The sequence below is a fragment of the Sinocyclocheilus anshuiensis genome, unplaced genomic scaffold, assembly GCF_001515605.1.
Source record: "Sinocyclocheilus anshuiensis isolate Anshui unplaced genomic scaffold, SAMN03320099.WGS_v1.1 scaffold329, whole genome shotgun sequence".
NCBI classification, from domain to species: Eukaryota; Metazoa; Chordata; class Actinopteri; order Cypriniformes; family Cyprinidae; genus Sinocyclocheilus; species Sinocyclocheilus anshuiensis.
The window spans coordinates 1,656,783-1,684,440 of record NW_015540881.1 but is presented as its reverse complement, the minus strand read 5'-3'; the positions used below and the strand labels follow the sequence as shown (position 1 = coordinate 1,684,440).

General features: G+C 36.3%; 1 protein-coding gene across 1 annotated transcript in view; it reads right to left on the bottom strand.

Annotated features, from left to right (window-relative positions):
• The window catches only part of LOC107688494 (fibronectin type III domain-containing protein 3B-like), a 144,202-nt gene that overhangs the window by 4,057 nt on the left and 112,487 nt on the right, over positions 1-27,658 (bottom strand). Inside the window, exons 9-25 of the mRNA XM_016486174.1 lie at positions 27,259-27,318; positions 26,024-26,162; positions 24,244-24,297; positions 23,773-23,897; positions 22,376-22,550; positions 21,746-21,832; positions 18,953-19,091; positions 17,986-18,057; positions 17,412-17,530; positions 16,451-16,556; positions 15,450-15,622; positions 14,270-14,383; positions 13,980-14,129; positions 12,694-12,974; positions 7,951-8,166; positions 5,133-5,299; positions 4,891-5,018 (exon numbers count right to left, since the gene is read on the bottom strand). Coding sequence (XP_016341660.1) covers positions 4,891-5,018; positions 5,133-5,299; positions 7,951-8,166; positions 12,694-12,974; positions 13,980-14,129; positions 14,270-14,383; positions 15,450-15,622; positions 16,451-16,556; positions 17,412-17,530; positions 17,986-18,057; positions 18,953-19,091; positions 21,746-21,832; positions 22,376-22,550; positions 23,773-23,897; positions 24,244-24,297; positions 26,024-26,162; positions 27,259-27,318 — 2,305 coding nt within the window. The remainder of the gene's footprint in view (positions 1-4,890; positions 5,019-5,132; positions 5,300-7,950; positions 8,167-12,693; positions 12,975-13,979; positions 14,130-14,269; positions 14,384-15,449; positions 15,623-16,450; positions 16,557-17,411; positions 17,531-17,985; positions 18,058-18,952; positions 19,092-21,745; positions 21,833-22,375; positions 22,551-23,772; positions 23,898-24,243; positions 24,298-26,023; positions 26,163-27,258; positions 27,319-27,658) is intronic.

The window sequence follows — 27,658 nt, the reverse complement described above, 5'->3', positions numbered from 1 at the left end:
CCCTTCAGAGAGGTGTTTATTACAAATAAAAATGAAAATTAAAGCACATCGAGTTGGCAGAGTGGATGCGGATCCATCACTCATGTTGCACCTCGGTGTCGGACAAACAGAAGAAGTGAGGAATATTTAACAGCAGCGGTCACAGTGATGATGAGGCGAGCCACCAGTGATCGCGGCTGCGCCTCTCGTTTCTCATGCCCGCTCCGTGTGTCTGCTGGGCGGCGATCAAACGGACAGCGCAGCGCTTTTCAAGAGCGGAGATCGCTACTAAACGAATCATGTCATTTTTTTTCTTTTTTTTTTTTCTTATCTCGGTTCTTTTGTCGTAAGTTGTGTTATTACTCCATTAATTTATGCTAGCCTATATATCCAGCGCCAGTGTTGGGGAAAGTTACTTTTAAAAGTAATGCATTACAATATTGCGACATCTTCTGACTTCTCTCAACATGAGGACAGGAGAGCTGTCAATCAATAAATTGAAAAAAAAAAAAGTAACTTGCGTTACTTATTTGAAAAAGTAACTCAGATATTCTCTTGTAAATTAAAAAGTAATGCGTTACTTTACTAGTTACTTGAAAAAAGTAATCTGATTACATAACTCGCGTTACTTGTAATGCGTTACCCACAACACTGTCCAGCGCTCCCTAAACGCAGTCTCTTGCTTATTGCCAGTCAAGCGCAAGCACGCTGCAGGGACGCGTCTATAACGACTTTGATCTGATCATAAAGTCTTTCCGAGTTACAGGGCTCAAGTCCAAGTCAAGTCTCGAGTCATTGCTATCAAAGTCTAAGTCGAGTCTCAAGTCTTCTTTAATTATGTCGAGTCGAGTCGCAAGTCATCAAATTTGGGACTCGAGTCCGAGTCAAGTCTCGAGTCGTGTGACTCGAGTCCACACCCCTGGTGTTTAGTACGGCACATTCCTAATATAAGTCAGAGCTCTCATAACCTGTAGTGTTGACAAATGCCACAAAACCTCTAAAGGTATAAAAACCTTCTAACTTGTATAACACAGAGCACTTCCTATGGATGAGGCTTTTCACATGTGGCTGCTTTTGGCTGCCAAACAACAGATGTTCAATTTCAATAAAAAGCCATCCACATTTTGTAACCTTTCTTATTCACAGCTAAGATGACGGAGACATTTTCTTTTGTTGACACAAATGAAACGTGAAAATGAAAACGTGCCTGAGCTTCATATCACCATGCAGCTCTAATAGCACAGCCAAGCCAGGAGTTAAACATTAAGACCTTCATTGTTTATTCCAGATGCATGGATAAAGTGCCACGGCACGATCGGTTTAGAAAAGTTGCACTGAAAATTTGTACAAAAGGTCCAGAGAGGACTAAATACTTGATTTCAATAAGGAAAAGAAGAACTTCAGCTTCCAGTGCACACCAGACACAGGCTACTTTTGATTTGACCGAAGAAAAAACACTAATGTATCAAAGAAATACATATGCTAAGCAAATACATTTGGAAACTGTCCCTCTCAGCAGTATAATGCATTAAAAAAGATAAACTTCATATAAGTTGTTTCTAGCAACCCCTTTTGACAGCTACTATTTCATTTTTCGATTTCCATTTGCAGAGAGGAATGAAACAGATGCCATTTGAGTTCAGAAGAGCATGTAAAAACTGAGATGGCAATGGTCTCTGTTAATGAAAGTTGCCAAAAACAAGCCAATTACTTATGAGCAGACAAAAATAAAACAGAATCTAATATAGAACAAAAAATTAAATACAACAAAACACAACAGTTTATTCAGGTCCATGAGTGATGACATTTTATATAACAGCATAAAAAGGCTTCACTATTTGTATCACTTAGCTTCTATGTTTTCAATCCTTTATATTCGTCATGCTTAATTATTCATGCTCATTTCTTTTATTTGTACATTTATTTTACTATTGTCGTTTTTAGTTGTTAATATAAAATTAATCTAATTTAATAAAAATGAATCTAACATATCTCAAACTGAATATCCATTTTTTGATTCTGTACATTATAATGCAGTGATGCCTAATTTCACTTGTAGCATTTAAAACAGTTGATTTAAGTGTTTTGTGTTTTATTTTTAATTTATATAGAGGAAAAAAATTGTTGAATTTAGAAAAAAAAGGTATGGTTAACATGCATTATCTGGGTGAAAATGATCTGAGATGCACACAGGATTTGTACTGGGTCCCTGCTTGTTCTGTAACTTTTACATGTTTTATAAATAAGATGGCGAAATGGAGACGTATTTTAGTTACGAGTTCACACAGACACACTACAACCAAAGCAAACAGGAGATGGCATCTGCTGCCATTAAACCCTTGCTTCTCTTTATATAACACAGAGCACTTCCTATGGATGGGGCTTTTCACATGTGGCTGCTTCTGACTGCCAAACAACAGCTGTTCAATTTCAATGAAAAGCCTCCCACAATTTGTAACCTCCCTTATTCCAGGCTAAGATGATGCACACTTTTCTTTTGTTGACACAAATGAAACAGAGAAAAGTGACTCTAAGCCAAAACGTGCCTGAGCTTCATATCACCATGCAGCTCTAATAGCACAGCGAAGCCAGGAGTTAAACATTAAGACCGTCATTGTTTATTCCAGATGCATGGATAAAGTGCCACGGCACGATCGGTTTAGAAAAGTTGCACTGAAAATTTGTACAAAAGGTCCAGAGAGGACTAAATACTTGATTTCAATAAGGAAAAGAAGAACTTCAGCTTCCAGTGCACACCAGACACAGGCTACTTTTGATTTGACCGAAGAAAAAACACTAATGTATCAAAGAAATACATATGCTAAGCAAATACATTTGGAAACTGTCCCTCTCAGCAGTATAATGCATTAAAAAAGATAAACTTCATATAAGTTGTTTCTAGCAACCCCTTTTGACAGCTACTATTTCATTTTTCCATTTGCAGAGAGGAATGAAACAGATGCCATTTGAGTTCAGAAGAGCATGTAAAACTGAGACAGCAATTACTTATAAGCAGACAAAATACAACTTCAAACAAGCTGAATCTAATAGAACAAAAATAAAAATAAAATAAAACACAACAGTTTATTCCGGTCCATGAATGATAACATTTCATCTAACAGCATAGGAATGCTTCAATATTTGTATCACTTAGCTTCTGTGTTTTCAATACAATACTGGATATACTGAATACTGTTTAATTATTCATGCTCATTTCCTTTATGTGTACATTTATTTTACAATTACCGTTATCTATTAATATAACATGAATCTAATTTAATAGATTAAAATTGCAATTATTATTAAAATTAATAAAACTGTTAATCCAGCATATCTCAAACTGAATAGTCATTTTTCATCCTGTACATTATAATACAGTGATGCCTAAATTCACTTGCAGCATTTAGAACAGTTGATTTAAGTGTTTTGTGTTTTATTTTTAATTTATATAGAGGAAAAAAATTGTTGAATTTAGAAAAAAAAGGTATGGTTAACATGCATTATCTGGGTGAAAATGATCTGAGATGCACACAGGATTTGTACTGGGTCCCTGCTTGTTCTGTAACTTTTACATGTTTTATAAATAAGATGGCGAAATGGAGACGTATTTTAGTTACGAGTTCACACAGACACACTACAACCAAAGCAAACAGGAGATGGCATCTGCTGCCATTAAACCCTTGCTTCTCTTTACATGCAAACAACACACTCCTCACTTCTCACATACATTTTAACAGCTCACAGGACAAGGAGCACATTAACACAGTAATAGGTGCCATGCCAGCTACATTAGACATTAGAACAGCAGCGTTTGTGCCCCTAACTGAAAAATATCCCAGTGAAGGAAGGGATCTGATTGGCTTGCTCTGGACAACTCCCTAGAGAGACCTTGTGGCCTTCACAACCAGTCAGTGGATTTATGATTCACAGGCTGATCTACTAATGTTGCCACTAAATGCAAAATGACAGCACATTTATAAGCAAACTGACAAAACATTTGTGCAATAATGTCACTTGTGCAGTGAATGATAATAATCCTCTCTCTGAGACAAAACAGGGACTTGCACACAACTGTCACAAAAGTCACTGATTCTTAAAAAGGCAAGTTCAATAGTTTCATCAGGTTAAACTTGTATCCAGTTTTCCTGTATTACTAGAATTTCTCCAAATCACAATCACAAATGAAAAATAACCTGAAATAGATTAAAGACCCATTTTAAATGCATGCTGTTGTTTCCTTCAATTGTATGAAGTATGATAGATGAGCTGGGTGTTGGTCTCTATCAAGCCATCAGCAGTGGCATCAACATCAGTTGCAGAATACTATGAGTCTCAGGCAGAGGACACAGAACTATCATCCTGCTTCTATCTCAGACTTGGTCTGTGGGGATGACATCTTGATCTTTTTCCCTTTCCTTGAATAACAATGCACTGCAAAGACTAGCAAGAAACTTCACGCATTTTCTGTTTTGCCTATAGGTGTGGATATTTTAATAATAATTAAAGTTAAATTAAATTAATAAAAAAATAATCACATATGATTGTTGAAGGCATAGGTCACCCAGAATTTGCTGAAAATTAACCCTCAGGCCATTCTAAATATACTGTAGATGAGTTTGTTTCTTCATCTGAACAGATTTGGAGAAATTTAGCATCATCTCAATGATCTAAAAGGACTTCCAAATTATATGTAACAGAATTCTAATTTCATTTTCATATAAATATAGAATGCATGTTTTTTAATGCAAATGAGATCACTAAAGAGCACTGTTGCATATGATATCTCTGTCCTGTGTCATAATATATACATTTTTACTATGAATGCAATGCAGTGTTTGGTGTTAGATAAATTATAAAAGTTATGAGATTAATCACTGGCTAATCATTCAGGTATGAAAAATGGAATCTCACCTGTTTGTAATCAGACTCCCGGCCCACCAGCACCTGTAGGATGTAGATGATGGGGTCTCCTCTCATTGGTGGAATGCTCTCCCAGCTCACCTCACACACATTCCCTTCCATCTGTACCACTTTGGGAGCTAAAAGATAATACACAAGTTTAGCTGTATAAGCATCAAATAAGTGCCCATCCAGTACATGAACACATGTGGCGTGAAACAATGTGCAAATATTCTTGTATAAATATACTTCACCCTTGAGAGCTGGAGGAATAGACTTGGTCGTATGGAAGGTGTGTACTTCAGAGAAAAGGCCCTCTCCTGCCTCGCTCACAGCTTGAATCCTGAGACAGTAGCTGCTCGACTCATTTAGTCGCTGTACCTTATATGTGTGGCTTGGGCCTCTGTAGATTGTGACAAACCTAAAACATAAACATTTCATTTATGTTAATGGTGTGTTATTTAAACTTATTTAAATTAATTTTCAGCAGCTGTTACGCCAATCTTTAGTATCACATCATTCTTCAGAAATCATTCTAATATGCTGATTTCGTGCTCAAGAATTTTTAATCATCATCAATGTTGAAGACAGTTGTGCTGCTTAATATCTTTAGTAAACTGTTATTATTTTTAGGATGAATGGAAAGTTCAAAAGAACAGCATTTATATTAAATAGATTTTGTTTGGTAATAATGTACAAGTCTTTATTGTTTTTGATAAATCTAATACATCCTTGCTGAAAAAAGTATTAATTTCTGAAAAAAAAGAGTACTTTTTAAAGTTTTGAATGGTAGTGCATATCCATTTTTAACATCCAAACAATTTATTTTATTAACTGCTTTTTTGATTTTAGTTGACAATTGTTACCAGTTTTAATGATGAGCTACATTTGTCTAAAAACCAAAAAAGTAAATAAAACAACCACAAACTGTAAAAGAATGCTCTTTATGCCCATTTGTGTGTTTTTTAAGACAAACAAAGGCTTAACGACATTGTAGACCAGCCCCAGACTTTCACAATTTAATTTAACCTTTTTTTGGTCTCAATTACAATAAATTAGGTAGAAATTTCAGGTATTAGCAGTGAGCTCTGGGTATCCTCATGTCATGTCCTGTCCTAGCGCAACACCATCAGTCTTTACACAAACAACTCAGGTCAAAACAGAGAACAAAGCAGCAGCTGCTATTTAATGACTGCTTCCAGAGATATTTTGCCAATCTCAAGAAACTCCTGCCAGCTCGATGTCTGACTAATAAGATGAAGGTAACAGACCACTGACCAGCAGCTCGTATTTAATATTCTCACTTTAGCCCATCAAACTCTCTTCATCATCCAAGTCTGTGTTGAAATGCTGGCTTGGATTGATAGTTTTTTATGTGCATATAAATTAATAGTACTAAGCACAGTCTTTTGTTTCAAGCTCCAACACGCAGTAACTGATCACCTACTGAATTATAAAATAAACTCCAGAAGAAAGGGTTTTTCAAAGAGTAAGAAAACAAGAACAAGGGGAGAGTCCACAGAGAAGTGCTTGGATACAATAGCTGCTATTGTTGGTTTGATGGATAGTACATTTATGGTTACTATGGCAATCTGACCAGAAATAAAATGTGTAATAGCAGAACGATTACGAGTCCATTTCAGAGCCATGCTGAATCTAGTCTGTCCCGACTGTGCAGATGGTATCTAATTTTGATTAAGCAGCTGAATCAAATCATTGTTAACATAGCAAAAAAAAAAAAAAGAACAATCTAATGCACACTGATGATGGCAATTGGATCTTAGGCCTTTAGTAAATATGCTTATTGCTATCATTTGATCAGGACTAACACACAAAGTCAAGGGGACATTATGCTACCAATTGTTAGCCCTCTGTTTATGACTATGACATTTCATTTTGTATCTTTCAGTCTTTACACATGAATAAGATGCAATAAACGAATCCCAGAAAAGCCTTAATAACATCACCAAGAGGGTCCACAACAAGTATCTGAAGAACGTTGTGAAATCAAAATAGTTTGATTGAAAACATCACCTAAAAGTTTAAAAGTTTGGGGTCAGTTAGATATTTTTTAAGTAATACTTTTATTCAGAAATTTCAGGATGCATAAAACGGTTTAAGAACAATTTAAAATGTAAAAACATTAAGAAATGTTTCTCGAGCAGCAAATGAGCATATTAGAACGATTTCTGAAGGATCATGTGACACTGAAGACTGGAGTAATTGCCAACACAAGAATAAATAACATTTTAAAATATATTAAAATAGAAAACTAGTTATTTTGAATTATAATAATATTTCACAATATGACTGTATTTTTGTATTTTTCTTCAAATATATACAGCCTTTGTGAGCATCAAGAGACTTCCTATGTTCAAATATTAAAAAAAATCATACTCACTCTAAACTTTAGAAAGTTAAGAGCATATATAAAGAGTATTTATAAACTATCTACACCTTTGGTACATGTTTGTTAAAGATGAATGCTTTAATCATGTCTCCCCTTGTAGAAAAACTGTTACTGGCTAAAGAGAATCATTAAAATAATTAGAAAATTAACCAGTTTAACACAAAGGATTTCCGACAGTGTCGGTTGGGGAATTCATTATATTTTCTATTAAATGCCCATCTGTCAGGCCTGTTGCCCGCTCACAAATACTGCCAAAACACCACTCTGCCAAAGAAAACAATCAACAGTTACAATTAAATTAGGATGTGAGCCAAACTGAAACTCGGGGAGGTTAAAAATGCAGTGGCCTGGCCAATCTACAGGTATGTCTATAATAGTAAGGCCTAAAGACCTATAACATTAATTACATCTCAAAGCACTAATTTATATAGGATGACAGCTTTCAGTTGTTGAGCTATAAACAACTTTAAAAAAACATACAAGCTAAAAAGTTTAAAAATAAATGATGTATTTATGTAATGCCAAAATATTGCTGCCATCTAATGACAGTTCACCTTGACTAAATTACATTATTGCTCACAGTGCGCTTTCAAAATGAATTAAATTTCCCTCTTAGCGGCGCATCTATTGTCGTTTATGAGGTGTAATCGAGATGAACTGACCTTCTGTTCTTGTCCTCCATCTGCAAGTTGTAGACCATCTCTTCTCCAAGCAGGCTCTTGGCATTGCTGCTGTCTCCCCACTTGAGTTTGAGGCTCTGGGGTCCAGCGGCAGTGCACTCCAGTCGGGGCGGGACAGGGGGCAGTGGCCTTGTGCGGGCCAGCAGGGGAGGGCAGAAGGGACTGGCACCAATCTCATTCACTGCCTGAATCTGCAAACTGACACAGCATAGAGAGTCTCATTTAAAACATGCACATCAGGTGATCTTCAGGGCTGGACGATTTGACCTGTATATGGTGCAGAGCTAGAAATGTGTAAACTGCTACAGATATAGTGTTTCTATTTGTGCTGCTATCGGTGAGTAGGACTGCCTAATGTTATATAAAAGTATTTTATCTATTGTATAAAAACAAGCATTATCATCCTCCAAAACTACAATGATATATCACAATTACTGTCTGTAATCATTTTTTTATATCACAGTAAGGGTAAAAAAGATTTTGGTCACTCCTACTAATCCTACATGATATATAGAAAGAAAAAGCCTGAGACTGAAAACCTCTGACTACCATCAGATAGAGCAGTGTGATTGATGGGCTCAGTAGGAAATTCTTCCTTACTACTCAAAAGTAATATTTCAGTTTGGCTACTATAAATTACATTTTCGTTCATGTGTGTCACAAAAAAAAAAACATAACAACAGTCATGGCATTACAAGAGCCAGCAGCAAGGTGATATTAAGCTTCAAGGATAAGCATGATAGACTTTACCTGACCTTTACCACAAGACCTCCTGATTGAGACAAAGCAGCTTTGAGGCGTAAATCAATAACTTATTAAGAATGTAATTCTTAATAAACCTGCTCTTTCATCAAAACCTTTCAGCAACATGTCATATGCCACACGTTATATTGCAAGCTTTGAGTGAGCAGAGACAATAATTACACACATTTTCCTAGAAGTCCTCACTCAGTAGCATTTGGGATGTCTGACTCATTTCAGAGATTCAACAAAATAGAACACAACAAAACAAACAAACAAAACAAATCACAACAAAACGAAACACAGCAAAACACAACAACACACAACAAAGCACAAAACACAACACAACAACACAACACAACACAACACAACACAACACAACACAACACAACACAACTCAATGCTCCAAGAAGCATTTTGAAACATTAAGCATTTTGTTTGTAGAACAAACAAATATTTTGCGTTTAATCAAATCTTTTTATTAATGTTTTTAGACTTTTTTTAGACCTACTATTTTTTTTTCCCACTAAATACAACTGAAAGTGTTCAGTGTTCAGAAAATTGTCTAATTGAAATCCTGATAGTGCCAGGTCAAAAAAAATCTTTTTTTTTTTGTGGAACAAACAAATATTTTGTTTAATCTAAACTGTTTATCACTTTTTGATTTAGTTAAGTGTATTAGTGCATGTTTAGTTATAATTGTCACTAAAGTGTTCAGAGTTAATGCTGTCAGCCTAATTGAAATCCTCATTATTTTAGTACCCCATAAAACGTGATCATTAAATCATACAATCGGTTTTAATGATATAATTAAAAAGATAATGCTCTCTTTAGTATCTTCAATGCAGTTATACATTTTCAACTCGCAGTGCAGCTAACCATTAAATTAAGTAGCCATTCTTTTCAGAAGAACAGCACTGAGTCTTTAAAGACATGATGGCTACGAAATTGACCAGGTCGGTTCAGAACAGCTAAACAATCAGGTACTTGTGTTGTTTCCAAAAGCAAGAAAGCTAAGCAACTTGTTTACTTCATGTCACCGCTGAACTGTATACTTACTATAAAGCAACTGCACTGCAACGTGTGGATTTGCATTTGTTTTCAAAACACAACAAATGTCAACAGAGACACATGGTATCATCAATAACAGAGCTAATGTGACTCACTATACTAGACTCATTAATGTGTGTTAAAAACAACATTCGCCTTTGCTTACAGCTGCCGTTCATGCAGGAGGTGAGCAGATGACACTCATATGAGCAACTTCATCTGAATATGAATGTATCAATGGAGTGCAAGGGTTTCACATATGTTTATCAACAAGCCAACAGATGTGCCCTTGCTTTGCTGTTAACCATGTGAATCACTTCATGGCATTTTCCATGGCACAACACAAATATATTTACACACACATATGTACATAAATACAATTTTAAATATATTATATTATTTGCATTTATTACAACAAACAACAAAATCCAGCTAAAATGGGCTTTTCTCTGAAAATACTTCTCGTTTTACCCAGCTTCACCTGACTCAGCCTCGATGTGAAATGAGATGTGGTCCATCTCTTCACTCACTGCCACTATAAGAAGTAATAAGCCACGTCATGCTGAGTTTCGCTCACTTGGGGATGCAAATAACTTCCTTAACTTTCACCTTGCTAAGCTCAATCAAATTTATATTTGTCGGCTGCAAGTGCTTTGTGTAGAAGCCCATCATTCAAGGATAATGCCTTGTCATATTACTGAATCAAATAGAACCAAAATCAATTTCTGGATTAAAAAAAAATGGGAGAGTTGGGGAGTCTGGACTGTAATTAACAGCAGCTCTTCCACAACACCAGACTGTTTGGTTGGCATTTAACTGAAAACAAAACATAGTTTAACCTTTCAAGAGATTTCATTAGTCTGTACGCCCCTAATGACAAAAGACATAATCGATCTAGGAGAGATCAAATGAACATACAGTCTGCTTCACGCCGGGCCTGGCTCAAAAATATCTGGTCCTGATTCATATACAGTGGGGTTCGAAAGTCTTAGGCCATATCAAAAATCTGAGATTCAAAATCTTATTTTCACTTTAACCTGGAACCATATTTAAGATTCTCATTATATTTTTAAGTCACTGATCACAAAGCAAATTTGTGACATTACTACCCTAAACCATTTGTTTGAATATGATCTATTAAATATACGGAGCATAAAGAAACTCAGCTTCTTTGTATGAGCAGGGTAAATAACAAAGGTTACACTGCTATTAGACCAGTTAGAACACTGGCAAGAGACTACTGAGATAGTCTGCTATCAGATAATGAAATCTGCAAGTGGACTCCTGCCTTTGGTTTTGCTTCTAAAATCCAAAAGCAATCAATGAATAAAAATTAAAAAAAAAAAACATTAAAAAAAATTTAAAATAAATAAATAAATAATGTGGGCCATATATATTATTACTGTTCCATGAACAGTGTCGGAAAAATAAAACAGTGGGGCATGATGCATGGCTGAGAATGCTAACGAAGAGGAAGTCCAACAGCAGACAAATGCAACAGATGGACAACATGGAAATGGAAAGGTCAACCATAACTAGAAAATAAACCCTGATCTTCCCTGCACATGAATACTGAACATGGCGGGAATAGTAAGTGAAATATAAAACACACACACAAAAAAAATTGTAGAGATGTATTAAAAAAAAATCTAATCTACAGAGAGGTCCAATCTCTTTCTGAAAGAGTATTTACAACCCAGATTTTCAAAACAGAGTTTAATCCGTGTAAGCAACATTTAAATAGTTTAATATTCCACCATATAGTTCAAATTTACGTTTACAAATTTAGTAAAATTTGGCATTTATTGTAAATTTAAGAAGCAGTGATTTGTTTCAAAATGTAAACTTATGGTGCTTAGACAGTGTAAATGCAGACATGCTTTATTTTCTCTGTTTTATTAATGAGAATATTGAGAATCTGTAACAAGACCTAGAGTAGAGTTAAAAAGTTTTGAAAGTCTCTTATGCTCATGAAATCTGCCTTTTTAATCAAAATTACAGTAAAAATTATAATATTGTGAAATATTATTACAATTTAAAATAATGTTCTATGTTAATTTATTTAAAAAATAAATTTTTCTGATGGTAAATTTGAATTACTCCAGTCTTCGGTGTCACACGATCCTTCAGATATCCTTCTAATATGCTGATATGGTGCTCAAGAAACATTTCTCATTATTATCAATGTTGAAAACAGTTGCATTGATTCTTAAGTGAATAGAAAGTTCAAAAGAACAGCATTTATTTGAAATAGAAATCTTCTGTAACACAAGTCTTTATCCTAATTTTTTTAACAATTTAATGCATCCTTGCTGAATAAAAGTATTAATTTCTTCTGAAAAAAAAAATCTTACTGACCCCAAACTTTTAATTGGCAGGTTGATGACGAGTAACAATCTGCAGGAGTCAGAGGAAAGTGGGATGAAACTGGAAAAATCAGTCCCACGCAGATCTCTAATTTAAAGGCCATAATCAAAGCTCTCAGACAAAAACATGGGTTGCATAAGCTGGCTGATGAAGACACTTATATGTGCGCTGTGGAGGCCCCATGCAGGGATAGATGTCCTGTTATGGTCGCCACTTCGTAGATGCACACACAAACTCTGCCCTCTGGCCTTCTCTTTTCATTAGCTTCCGATTAGCATCATTAACACGCTGCTGTTTACCCACTGTTCTCCTGGGCAGGGGGAGGAAACAGGCAGCGGGGGTGATGCGGTTGTGGCGTCACGCTTCGCTGAAATGGACAACTTTGCAGAATGCAAATGAGACCTGAGATGGAGTGTAACTACTCCCCGCAGGACACAGTTTTGGCTCAGAGGGAATCGGAAAGCTAAGTAGTTATTAGTTAACACTGTTTTCCCATATCGCAGAAGTGCTTATGTAAATCACCAGATGAATGTGATCTAGTGAACAGAACGGTGTGTGTGTACATACCTGTATTCACTGTCAGGCTGTAGGTTCTGTAGCACATAGCAGGTGCTGGTGCCCAGGCTGATCAGCTGCTCTCCCAGTTTAAGAGTGTAAGATGTGATCTCCGCTCCATTGTTGCAGGGCTCATCCCATTTCAAAGCCAGGCAAGTGGAAGGTGTGTAGACGCCACTTTCTGTAGGGTCGTGCTCAAGTACACACAACACTGAGATGGGGTCGGGCATGGTGGCGGGGGTCTGACAGCTCACATGATCACTGTACGGTCCTGCACCTGCCTGATTCGCCGCCTTGAAACAGGGGACAAAGTTCCATAAACTGAACAGATATTTCATAATGTTAAAAGTTAGCCGTCAAAGCTTTTCACATTTAATTCATAGTTATGACCGGTTGATTCATTTCTAAAAAATGATCAGTAAATTACAAATAACGACACTGTATTGTGGCATCCACACCAACTGCCAAAGTTAGTAATTACAAACAGGCCTGTTATTTAATGTCCTTTCTCTAAAAAGGAACTAAATGTGTTAGTGCATAATGTATTAATCACAATTAAATATTTGAATCCACTGATAACCCTAATGTGCTGTGCAATAATGATAAATGCCACCTAAAAAAAAAAAGAAAGATGTAAAACATTTTTGGATTAAACTGACTGATTTATTAACAGAAACTTCATCTGTTTTAGTTCATCAACCAACATTTTTTAAATATATATTAATAAACATATTTATATGTCTTAATCCAATTCAGTAAAACATTTTGAGCTGCTTTACTACATTTCCTAATAAATAAAAATGATTATAGTAATAATTACGCTGTTAATCCTCACCATATAATATCATCTCGAGTATCACCAGCTCATTTATTTAAAGAATAATGACTGTTTTACAGCCTCACTGCACACAACGATACAGTTAATGACACTTGTACTACTCTACTCAATTAAATACGCTAAAATAGACGAGAGCAAATGCTAATTACGTTAAATATGGCACAAAAATCTATCCAAAGTTTATTCAAGTTTTCTAATTCTGGATTCAGGCTGCACTAGAATGACGCACGATAAATTTTTAAAATCTAATAAAATAACATCATGCAGTAATGAGTTATTTACACTTTCCAACTCCCAGGGCACTGAACCTTATAAACAAAAGTAGGCATTAAAAAAGGCATTATGAAAGTAAAAGAAAGGTGAAATTTGTAAAATTGCCTCAACCAAACTCTTCACATTAACAATACATTGTTCCAGACTTGTTAAACAAATGAAAAGAACTGTTAAGTGACAGTAATACCTGTAGTCTGCAGTAGTAATGAGTAGCAGGTGTCAGGTCTGAGATCTCACACTGCGTGTCAGGGCCACAGTAGATCAGCTCCATGGGCTCTTCCTCTCGGCCCCACTCCAGACGGTACTCAGAGATGTCGGCCCCTGAGCTCTCTGGACTCTGAAAGAGGCATAAATGAATTATTGACTGATTGGGTACTTCAGCTCATCTGAACGTCAATACTGACAGTGTTGTTGAGTGTGTTTATGTAAAACCCATGTACTTTTAATGATAGGTCTGCTTTAAATATGATAAATTACCTCCCAGCTGACCAGCACACAGGTATTGGACATTAGGGTGAGGGATGGCGCCGCACACTGGCTCGGAGGACCAGCTGCGGTTGTTATTTCTGTTGGTTCAGAGTATTGCCCATACTGTAAGCATAAGAAAAGAGAGACAAAGAAGTGCAAATTAACATTCACTACATGACATGAAATGTTTCATATGCAACCAAGTTTATTTCTATCCAAATAAAATGTGAAAAACGAACAAGACCGAAACAAATAAAACCCAAAAACAAACTTGCATTACATCCTTCTGAAATCAAAGCATGTTTCCAGTAGTGCAATCTGATGTGAGACACATCGATTCTTCACTTGTGGGAGTTTGTCTCAAGCAAACAAATGAAAAGTAAACAGAGAACAAGATTAAATTCTCTCCTCAGGCTCTAGTGCTTACTCTGAATGCTGTATTAACACTCCTGGAAAAGAGACAGGGAAAGGTACTTAATTCGAGCAAAGAAAAAGTTAGACAGCTAGGGCTGATCTCTGCCTCCCTGAGAAATCCTTGGAGAAGCTGGAGAGATATCTATGAAAGCCCATTTCTGCTATATAAGAAAAAAATCATGCTTTGGTAATTCATAATTATGACATAAACAGACATAATTAGGAGATCTAACATCAAAATAATGACATACATACAAATTGAAATTGTAAGACAAAAGCCGAAATTGACATAAAAAGTCACAATTATAAAACGAAAAGTCATAATTATGATAAAGTTGACTTTATGACATTAGAAGTCACATTTATGACAAACAGTTTTACAAAAATAATTTGACAGTCGAAACTATTTGTCTTAATTTTGACTTTTACGTCATATTTATCTCAAATAATTATTTCAAAGGGATACAACATTTATTTCAAATAATTATTGTCTGGTTTAGACAAGCAATGCGATAAAGTAATGGTAGGGATAGGTCAGGATGGTCAATTAGTGAGGTTGATGAATTTGCATTAATTTAAAAACTAATTCTGAATCACATAAGCTCTGAGAAAATTTTAGCATGCTGTTAGGCTGGTATGTTAGCCTGGCAGTAGTCCTTTGGACAGACTAGTCAACTAGTTATGACAACCCATTGACTAGTTAATGAAAATATGTACTGTAGAGTTCTGGGCATCAGTGAATCTCTTAATATTAGATTCCTAATTTGTCACTCACCCCTGCCTCGTTGGCAGCACGCAGGCGGAAGCTATGGGTGGCGCCAGGGAGCAGACTGCCCACAGTGCACTCCAGATCAGAGCCGTGATAGACCTCGGCAGGCTCAGACTCTCCCTCCCTCATTTCCAAACTGTACTCACTCACCTCACATGCCCCCTCAGAGGAGGGACAGTCTGAAAAGAAGGACAAAGACAAAGCCCTTCAGTACAACAACGAGTTAAAAGGGCAGGGATTACAGGTTAATTTCATCTTTTATAATAAAAGTAAGGGGTTCTTTTAAGGCAGACCAAATTACAGCTTTACAACTTCAGATCAAAGATTCTTGTCCAAAAGCCTGAATCCAGAGTGTTCACTTAAAAGTCTGGAATCAGCAGCTCAACAATGGAGCTCCCATTATACCCAGAATTCACTCCCCACTGAGGGTGTTTGGCTATTAACTCCAAAGCAATAGCTCAGGCACAGGGAGTCAGTGAGTCAAGTGCACTGCAAGAGCATCATTCTAGTCTAGTACTGGAAAATATGTGCAAGCTGATAATGTTACATTGAGGAAATGTAGCAAAAATGGTGGAAATATTGATCTTAAGCTATTTCTGGATATGACAAAGGGGTTTTGTGGCATTGGGTGAACGCCACAGAGAGGCTTGGTGAAATGTAATTTCACATCATCAGAAATAAATCAGAAACTGCAGAGATCTCGGGAGAATGGAAATTATCAACTAAATGCGGTTTCTTGATACTGTAACTGGGAAAGTATGGTGTTAGCAACATTGTGGCTTTGATTCACAAGGAAAATGTCTGAAAAATGTGCCTTGAATGCATTGTACATCACGTTGTATAAAAGATTATGGTAAAATGCATACAAGTAAACAAGAAATGAAAGAGGCTAAGAAATGGAAAACTCTCAGAAGTGTGATGTATTGTACAGGAAGGACAGAGAGGGATAGAAAAAGAGAGAAATAAATTATGTTGTGGGTTTACATACTGCGTGCCAAAAATCTTACCCCATTGTAAGTGCACTTCTTTGTGTTTCGCTTTACCCACAATTCTGGGAGGCTGGCAACGTCCTGGAGCAACAGATAGCGTACGCACAGGCAGACTCTCAGAGCACTACAGGGACACAAGCATAACAATTATGTATTTATAAATATAACTGCAGAAATAAGTAGGTGTTTTACACTACCATTCAAAAGATTGAGGACTTTTTGTTTTTAAAGAAAAATATTTTTATTCAGCAAGGAAACATTAAAGTGATCAAAAGTGAAGTAACAACATTCAAAGGACTTCCATTTCAAATAAATGCTGTAAGTTTCCACAAAAATATTAAGCAGCACAACCACTTCTAACATTGATAATAATAAAAAAGTTTTTTGAGCAGCAAATCAGCATATTAGAACGATTTCTTAAGGATCATGTGACACTGAAGTCAGGAGGATGGATGGCTGCTGAAAATTCAGCTTCACCATCACAGGAATAAAAATTACATTATACAGTATATTATAGAATATATTAAAATAGTTGTTTTATATATTAAAAAGCAGTTATTTTAAAATGAAAATATATTTCACAATATTACTATTTTGAAGAATTATATTCTTCATCAAATAAATGCAGCCTTGGTGATTATAAGTGACTTCTTTCAGAAACATATATATAAAAAATGACTGACCCAAAACGTTTGAATGGTAGCGTACACTCTATGATGCATATTGGACTGGATTTCTAAAAAACTGGTCATGAAACTTAATCTCATTCTTTATATTTCGAAAGTCACAACACACAGTCTGCTTAAATATCACACAAGCATTGCTATGTTTTGATTTTTTTATTACTAACACTAGACACCTCAAGAATATTGCTGAACTGAAAAAAAATGTGAAAATTCCTCGAACTTTGTGCAGATCTGATGCACAGTAACATTTAGAAAAGGTTAATGGAGGTTACAGATGTGTCCAAAGCTGTTACCTGGCTGTGGCCGCCTGTGCTGATGCTGCAGGTGCGCAGTCTGTACAATGTGCCAGGTTTCAAGTCCTCACACTCACACTCTGTGGCAGGCCCACTGTAGGTAATGTCCCACTGATTGGCTACAGAAAACAAGACATCAAAGAGTTAAACAACCACAGGACAAACAGCCGGACACATTGGATATCAGTCCGTTATCCATGCAACTATTCCCAAAGCTTAAAGAAATCCTTACCAGATAAAACACAAAGGTAACAATGAACATCTAAGAGCTGTATTTTGTATTTGAGTATTTTTGTCTATATGAAATTCCTTTTAGAGAAATAAAAGCTCTGACAGCACTAATGGAGTGTGTAAGAAAAGAGGACAGATGTAACAGTGTGAGGACAATGTTCTTTCAAAAGGGTTCGTGTGGAAAAAAAAAACAAAAAAGACAAGATGCATGTCTAAATACTTTTGAAATAAAATTAAGATGTAATTAACCAAGGACAAAAATATACTTAAACATGCAGACAGATGGCGACCAATACAAAGCGTGTCAAAGTGACATATCGGTGTTGCATATATTAATACATACCATCAGAATTTCCTTCTGACATCTCTAAGAGGTATTTCAAGATTTCTGAACCTCCGTTGTCTTGTGGAGGATCTGTAGCGTGACAATACAGACAGGATATTAGAAATACACACACAGATGTGTTTAATATACATGCTTCCTTTAAAAAGTACTTGAACAACAGCTAAACTACTAGCTGTTATTTAAGTTTACAAAAGAAATAAAGCAGTATAAAAACTGTATTAAAGGGGTCAGAGCACACATTTTTCATTTAATTTCTTCCTGAGGTCCACTAAAACGGTTAGTTATGTTGTTTGTGCCAAAAACTTTGTAATTTGGTCTTTTACAGTTTAATATGCATTTATTTGCTACCGTAAGCACCGAAACCTACAGCATCTTTTTATTGTATAAATAAACTCATTTCAAAAGATTAAGGGAAATTTGATTACCCATGATATGACCTGACAACTGTTGTATCCCTTTGCATCGAGTGTGCAAAAACTACATTTTATACATTTGCCCTTGAAGTTTATTGCAGCTGTCAGAAATCAACTGTTTGGTTCATTACTATGTGGAAATAAAGAGGGAATTATCACACTGAGAACACAATACAACCGCAGACCTCATCCTACTTGCTTTTGCAAGCAAGGAACTGAATTGGAAAGTGGCAGAAGCCAAGCAGTTCATCACAAAAGAAGACCTCAAGATGAGGTGTATTGTGACGCACACATGAGTCAGATAGAGACAGAACAATACCAGGACATTACATTTTATGTAGGTTTGTAAATATGAATATTACAATATTAATATTACATTCACAGATATTTCTTCTCAATTTCCAAGATTCAAAATGTCGAGTTCAAATGCAAAACAGATTGCATGTGCTCCCAAATATAAATGAGATTTCCAAATTCCACTCACAGCCAGAAACCAATTCAGCAAATGCAACAACTCAAGCTGAACATTTCAGCTGCACAAAAAGCCATACCCCATTTGACACTGAAGCTGTAGGGTCTGATAGGGCCCTTGATGCAGGGTCTGGAGGGGGGTCCAGGTTTGTCTGGACTGGTGTTACACACCAGCACCTCACTGGGACTGCTCCTGCCCTCCAGGTTCGAGGCTATGAGCTTCAAGACACAAAAACAAGATTGTTTAAACCTCTTTGTAAGAGAAAGCACCACTAGCTCTTTTTGCTCTTGTTGAATTGCATGTTTTGAGATGTCATTAATTCATATGGTGACCACATGTACTCTTGATCCCAGAATTGTCCTGGGTGGGATTTCTAAATTGCCAATCTAAATGTCCAAGTATTGGCTTTGTTTTTCTATAGTTTTCATACTATAGAATAGTTACCTACTTGCTGAAGGTAATGATTGAAAAATAGTTTGACCAAAAACATGTAGGTATTGTACATAATTGAGCAATTGTCGGGTGCAAGAAGTTGGGATCTAGAGAGAATAGTCAAAGTAATGCAAATACACGTACATATAATGTATGAGGACTGTTGTAAAAAAACAACAATTTAGAAATCCCAGTCAGGACATGTCCAGGAAAAAGACGATGTATGGCCACCCTACCCTAAGTCTAACTACAAGCAATAGCAATATTTGAATATTGAAATATTGTTGAAAAACACTTGAAACAAATACAAAATTAAGCAAATTTCATTCGAGTCACTCTATTTTGATTGGTTTGAAATGTTTTGGAATTAAAATTTTATTTTAATAAAATAAAATAAAATAACTAGTAATACAATAATTGTGTTTTCATGATCATTTTCATTTTCAAGTGTGGTATTTCTGTCCATCCCTAATTTTTATACTGAAACAAAAAATTAAACAATTTACCTTAGCTATATGAATAAGGTAGCTAAGAAAATAATTAAAAAGATATAAGATTCGCAAATGTCAAAAAGTGGGAAATAAGAGACATGTATGATACATAAATCTGACCGCTTGAACACATCTTCATGCATATAAAACGTAAGATTATAACAAAAAACGAAACCATTACACACAGCCTAATAAAGAGCATCTGTATGCAAACAATCCCCCACAAATGCAGCGGTAATGACATAACACTTTTACACACTCCCATTATTTGCACCTGCAACTTTAATGGATGCCTCCACTTAAAATATGCAAAAAACCCAAGAGGTGTGTGCACCATTCGGAGGAATTACTGTTAATTATGAAAGCACTTAAGCCAGACCCACTCACTGCATTACAGCAGCACTTGACGTGGGCTGCGGTTCACTCATAATTAGATAGGAGAGTTCACTATATGAACGTGACAGAAGAAAATATCTGTGATGATAATAAAAAACAACTGTAGCATGAGTCAGTGGAGCACAGAGAGAGGTTAAAGCAGTTTGTTGCCACTGTAATTAACAATGTATGACTCTAGGCTTAATTTGTCAGATGTCCCTGTAACACAAACATGCTTCCTGCACATACAGTTACTCACCCACACAGGTAAACAAAACACTGTGTGCCTTTAAAGAGCAGGTGTTGAACGCTGCACACTTTTGGCTAATAATTAACACACTACGCTTGACCAAAACATCAGGTCACTATGACTTGGCAATTAATATCTGACCAGCACTTTACAGAAAGCATTATTCTCTTCAAAACAGACAAATGCACCTCTTTGTTATTTTTGAGTATGTCAATAACAATACATTTGCATATGTGTCAAATGTGAGCTTTAAAGGGATAGCTCACCCAAAAATGAACATTCTGTCATTAATTACTCTTCCTCATGTTGTTCCAAACCCGAAAGACCTTGGTTCATCTTCGGAACACAAATTAAGATATTTTTTAAGAAATCAGAGAGCTTTCTGACTCGTAGCATAGACAGCAATGCAACTACCATGTTCAAGGCCTAGAAAGGTCATAGCCCATGTGACAACAGTGGTTCAACTGTAATTTTGTGAAGCTACGAGAATACTTTTTTTGCGCAAAGAAAACAACAATGACTTTATTCAACATTTCTTCTCCTCTGCATCACCGTCCGCACCATTCACAAGAATACCATGATGCTCAGTTTAACCACTCATATCACATGGACTGTTTTAACGATGTCCTTACTATGTCTCTGGGCCTGGGAACATTTCAGTTGTATTGCTGTCTATGCAGGGTTAGAAAGCTCTCAGATTTCATCAAAAATATCTTAATTTGTGTTTTAAAGATGAACGAAGGCCTTACAGGTTTGGAACGACATGAGGGTGAGTAATTAATGACAGAATTTTAATTTTTGTGTGAACTATCCCTTTAAGATCTCTTTAATGTCTTTTTGTGGCTTGTTTTTGTGTCAATCCATCTACTGTACCACCTCACAGATCATACCAAACCAACAAGCAGTAAACATAATGAGTTAACATACCCCTCGCAGGATCATTTTTAAGTATTTTGTCATTTATTTTCTATATTCTGTTTCCAAACCAGGTTTGTCTGTCAACTCTAAAGTTTCAAAATTTGATGTTATATGTATGTCCACATTTTGGACCAATGTGATCTCACATGTTTGTAACTTTTTGCTTTTGGCTTGTCCTAAGTAGTGAAGTAGCCGACATTTCCCAGCATGCTCTGCACATTTGTGTTACTCTCCAAAGTTCCAAATGATGTTGTAATCTAGATTTGCCCCTCAGGACAACCAAGGGACTCTTTAAATGATTTGCATTATGATTATAGCTAGGAGTGCATGAACTGATGAGCTCTGAATCACACAATAATGTGATATTTGTGATATTCTAAGCTATATAAAAAATGTATTTACTCACCCTGAATTTATACTGTGTGCTTCTTTTCAGCCCCTCTACAGTACATGTCAAGTTTTCTCCAGTGTACTTTGGGTGAAACTCTGTTCCCTGCAGAAAATGACCATAAAACTGCATCTTAGTGACCTTACATTACCATTAACATCACAGAAAGTTGCACTGGGAATCGTAAGGAATCTATCATTCTGATTAAGGTTCCACGTCATGATTTTTTTTTCTTAAATTCTTTTAGTTTTTGTTTTTTTTAAGAGTAACCCATCAATAACTGGTTCTACAGCAACTATATATTAAACCAAACTATGACCATTTTTCAGTGACATTTGTATGTTTTTTTATTAAACTGGTGTACAGTAATTCTCATGAGCATTGCATATACATCAAGTACTATATGAATGCAAAAGAAAGACATTTGTCTATTTATTGTCTTGGTGGAACAGTGCAGATGTTCAAACACTAATTTGAGTCAAATGTTATGAAAATTATTTGATTCAAGTATTTCTTTAAAAATGATCTCCTTTGATCCTAATTAATGACCAGTTTTTAAATTCCAAATGCCATTGGGTTCAAGTATGTAGAATTGTAGTATGTCGTTTTCATGTAGTAACTGATGACACTGTCATCTAAATGACATACAACGTTCTCCTCCTGGATCTCCAGCGTGTATGTGACGGGTTCCTCTGCGGTGCAGCCATCTGGGCGGCTCCACTCCAGCGTGATCCATGTGATGCCGGCACGCACCAGCCGAGGAGCATGGGGCAGGTGGGGCAGACTTCCAGTCGTGTAGAAGACCACCTCAGGACTAAAGCCACTGACAAACAAAACAAGAGAGAAAACATTCAGAATTACATTAATATATGCATACACACACAAACACATATACACACAAGAAGCCATAAAACGGCCAGGAATAGTGTTTTTAGTTGTTTGGTTATCCGTCAAGAAGAACGTATAAATGTGTTTTGCATAAACTTTGCAGAAGAACTGTGTTCATTTGCATCCCTCTCAGGTCAGACACTTTAAATGAGTTTATTTTTAAACACCGCTCCAATATGAATAACTTCCAGGCTGATTTAAGGAATTTGAATAGTTTTCCTCTCCTCTCGATAGTGGCTTTAAATCTAGTTTCTTCCAATTAACTGGTTGTGACAAGTTTACTAGAGCCCTCAGTATTTACTGTGTGTAGGAGAGTGTCTATAACTGCCACTGGGGAACAGGAGATATTAAATGAGCTTCTCTCAGTTAAGGAAGTAATAAAAAACATCCTCTTCAGACTGGGCAAAAGGTGGCTTGCTGGAGGTGGAGTCTCATATTTCAGTGTATTGCTTCACTCTCTGAATGTGTCTCTGGTATTAATGTCAGGAGATGGAGGAGACGAGGGATGGCACTGCATTCAGAGTGATGACCATCTTCCCTCAAACAACTTCATTTCCACCCACTAGACCAAACATATAGATATATTCTCTAGTTATTCTGTAGATTGGTGTGAGGGTCAATTGGCTTTCCCTACTAATCAAGTTGTTTCTTTATTTTAAAAATAAAATTATATAAAATAATAATATTAAATTACATCAATATATATTATTTTGCCATAAATATTTTTTTTTGATGTGTGGAAAAAATATATAGGTGGTGAAATGGAGAAGTAGAAGAGAGCGAGAGCGAAAGAGAAAGACAAAGCACTCCAGTGGCCGTCTGTTCTCTTGAATCAAGGTGACTTTATGGCTTTCCTCCTCCATTAAGACTTGAGGGATGGTGATACGATGAGATTACAGAGGGATAATGGTATTGTTCTGTCACACACTGGATTTAATAATATGCATCCTGTACAGCAACCCATAGAAAGAGCCTTATTATCCTCATATTACCTCCTAACATAGTTGGTCAAACAATGTTTAAATATTTGCCTTTATCCCAATTTGCACACAATCCATACTAAAAAGTACGTAACATTAATGTTATTGCGTTTCAGTGTATTTAAATACTTTGTGTAAGCCTAGAAAATGTTTATGCACGTAATTCTGCAGTGATACCTCATTCCTATGTCGTTGCGTGCCGCCACTCGAAACGTGTAGGCCATGGCTGGACACAGATGAGTGAGTTTGTAGTGCCTTTGGCTTCCGAAGTAACATTCTCTGAAAATGTTGTTCTTTTTGCCCTAATAGATGAAGTAGATGATTAACACATACATTTCAGTCACTACACTGCATAAAATCACTGAAGCCATTCAGCGTCTGTAATGATGGCTGGAGTGAGAAATGTATGAGTGGCAACAGTGTGCTGTGGTCTGTGAAGGATGCAGAGACATCACTCAGATATGAATCTTTAAATAGAGTGAATGTGAAGAGGACTGATGTCAAAAAGACATCATTAGTGTTCAAAATGTTGAAATGCAGTTCATCCAGAAGGCCCTTTTACTAAAAATGTGAAAAGAAATTGAATAATAATAATGAAAAACTTTATAAAGTCTTTCTTGTTAACCAAAAAAAAAAAAAAAGCAATACCTCATCCCACTCTAAAAGGTAACTGGTGATTTTTGATCCATTATCGACTGGTGCCTGAGAGGACAGACATAAAAAGAAACAAATTAGAACTGCACAAAAAGAAGGAAAACTGGAAGAAAAACTTATTTCCTAATAAAATGAGTTAAGTAACAGGAAGCACTGTCTGTGTACTGGACCATAAAAACCTTAAAGTAGTGATAGGGAGTCGACACGTCATGTTCAACATCGTTTACTTTTTCCAGTCCTATATACACTCGGTGCTTATAAGGCTTATAAGGTTAATAAAGGTGCTTCAAAAGGTTCTTCAAGCGATGCCATAGGAGAACCATTTTTGGTTCCACAAAGAACCATTCAGTCAAAGGTTCTTTAAAGAACCATCTCTTTCTTACCCTTTTATAATCTGAAGAACCTTCTTTCACCACAAAGAACCTTTTGTGAAACAGAAAGGTTCTTCAGATGTTAAAGGTTCTTTATGGAACCATTTAGACAAAAAGGTTCTTCTATGGCATCGTGAAGCACCTTTATTTTTAAGAGTGTAGTGCATAACAGTTGAGTGCACTACATCAGCATGGACTGAATGATGATGTTAACAGGCTACTCATTTCAAGGTAATGCCATTATCCAATTTGGACAGTCATGCTAAAAGTGTGTTGTTTTAATAACAGAAATTTAAGGCTTTGTGTCAAAAAAAAAAAGATTAAATTTAGTTTGTACTAATGACTGCAATCTTGTATTCTCTTCCTGACCTGTTTGGATTTAAAGTAAATGGAGTCTAGGAGTCGATTCCATTGACTCCTACGGTGGGAGTCGGAGTCGGAATCGAACACCCCTATCTTAATAGGAGCAATCCCTACTTAAAAGTATAGTTCAGTCAATCACTTGCGTTATTCCAAAACCTTTATGATTTTCTTTATTATGCTGAACACATAAAGAGAAAGCAGAATGTACATGTTTATATTTGTCGTACAATGAACGTAATTGGTGATTAGGGGCTGTCGAACTATTTAAAAAATAAATAAAAATACACTGACATGTCCATACATCTTGTGTGCTATATACTATATACTCACATCCACATTGGTCTTCTTGTTTTCTAATTCAACATTAATAATAAGAAGAAATGTTTCTTGACCACCAAATCAGCATATTATAATTATTTCTAAAGTATCATGTGACACTGAAGACTGATGTAATGATGCTGAAAATGTAGCATTTCCAACACAAGAATACATTACATTTTAAAATATATTAAAATACAAAGCAGTTATAACAGTTACAGTTGTAATAGTATTTCACAGTACTGTATTTTTCATCAAATAAGTGCAGCCTTGCTGAGCATAAGAAGCTAACATTTAGTGTCATGTAGACAATTATAAGGTGCTTTCTGCATTTTTTGTGGCCCCTGGTCATCATTAACGGTCACTGTATAGAAAAGGGTAGCGTGATCTTTTTCTTCTCCCCCTTTTATGTTCCACAGAAGAAAGAAAGTTATATAGGGTTGAAGAAAAACGTGAGGGTCAGTAAATGATGACAATTTTCATTTTTGGGTGAACTCTCTTACTTGATCTCTTTAATACTTTAGTAAGAAGAATGGAGCATCTCCTTCAAATCTACCAGGTTCATTAGACTTGCAAAAAGTTCTCACCTGCAATAAAACTTCACAAACTTTATGCTAAAATGCACTTTGAATGAAGAATTGATATCTGATATCTAATGCACGGGAAACCATCTGGCTATGGCTTTAACTTCCATACTAGTGCGTGATAAACAGTGCCCTCACCTTCCACTGCAGGGTGAGCGTGCTCTTTGTGCGGTGGGACAGTTTAGTGGGCAGCGGGCAGTCTGGGGTACTGCTGTGGGTGGTGAAAGCCCCCACCTCAGAGCACGAACCCTTCACAGAATTGCACACAGTGTTCACTCTTTGAAAGACAAACACACATAAATTTAGTGGCATAGTTCATTCAAAGTCACCTATACTGCATTTATAGCAGGAAAAAAACACTTTTCGTGTCCCACAGAAGATCGCTTAAGGGAGAAACTTATAGTGCATTCAAGGTGCTTTTTATGACTAATCGAACTCATGACCTTGGCACTTCTAGCGGCATTTAAGTTACAGGAAGAAAAGCACAGCTGGGCCTTGTTCAATACTTTAATACACTGCAATCAGAAGTTCAGTGCATTTTCTGATTGAGTGCACATTGCTTTTACAATGCCGGGAAATTGCTTTTAAAAAAAGATGAGCTAGCAAAAAAAAAGAAAAGTGCAGCACTACACTCATTGCTTATTCCGGTGCTGGAAAAGTTGGGACAAAATCATCTAGACACACATGCCATTTCCCAACAGGTCGCTGAGATTTATAAAGAGCAAAAAATAATAACTCTTAGGGACAAACAGGGCGTTCAGGGTCATATCTAACTGTAGAGACGAAGAGTCTCCCAACATCCCTTAATCAGAACATATATTCAGTTCCAAGTTCAACTGCTGCCAGGGGTCAAAGGTCGACTGAAAACCAAGCCGACAATTTCAATGTGTTTTAATGAGGATCCAGGCAAACCGACATCCAGCACTGGATTCTCCACTAACAAGAGCTCCCAATGACAGAATAGACCAACAGCGCCTATTCGCGGTGGCACAGATTACATCAAATGTGGGCTTGAAAGGTTCTTTGAGGAACAGTACATGCATCATATTTAATCTTGACCTTTCCAGCGCTGTGGTGCACGGCACTTTCGGCTCAATTAATCACAGGTAACAGGCAGACCATTAGAGAGACATTTAGGTAGAGCTGAGGTCATTAAAGAAAAATGGAAGTTAAAATGATGACTAATATTCCATTAACGGTAACTATGATTATATAAAAAAGACGACTGCAGATAATTGGATCACTGTAATGACAACACTGATCACCCGAAATAACATGAATTTCTGTGACAATGGGCTCTAATCACAGTAACAGTTTGAGCTACTCAAACCTCATGGCAGATTGCAAGAAATAAAGTTGAGAGCTACACTTACCTTACATGGTAGTCTGTTGCTGGTCTGAGATCTTTTAAATTGCATTCCAACTCCTCTCCACTGAAAGGACACACATACATGATGGTTACTGACCTTAATGGATGCCAGCAATAGAGTTGTGGTGTTCAAAGCACAAAATTGACTTTCATAAGAGATGTTGTTGAGGTATTGAGCACAACTGCTCAAGCGAAAAACTGTGATTGCTTTTGTCTCGATAGATTTTAGGGTTTCTGGCGGCCATTTTTTATTGCAGTGTGACTATATTTTGTTAGAGGTCGCTTTGGTGCAACTCCAAAATTGCCCCATTCTTTTAGATTATGCGCTGTCATTTTCTTTTTGAGTGTGGGGAACAACAAAAGGAAAACACTCAAAAGTGGGCTGGAACGGCGCTACCCGACCG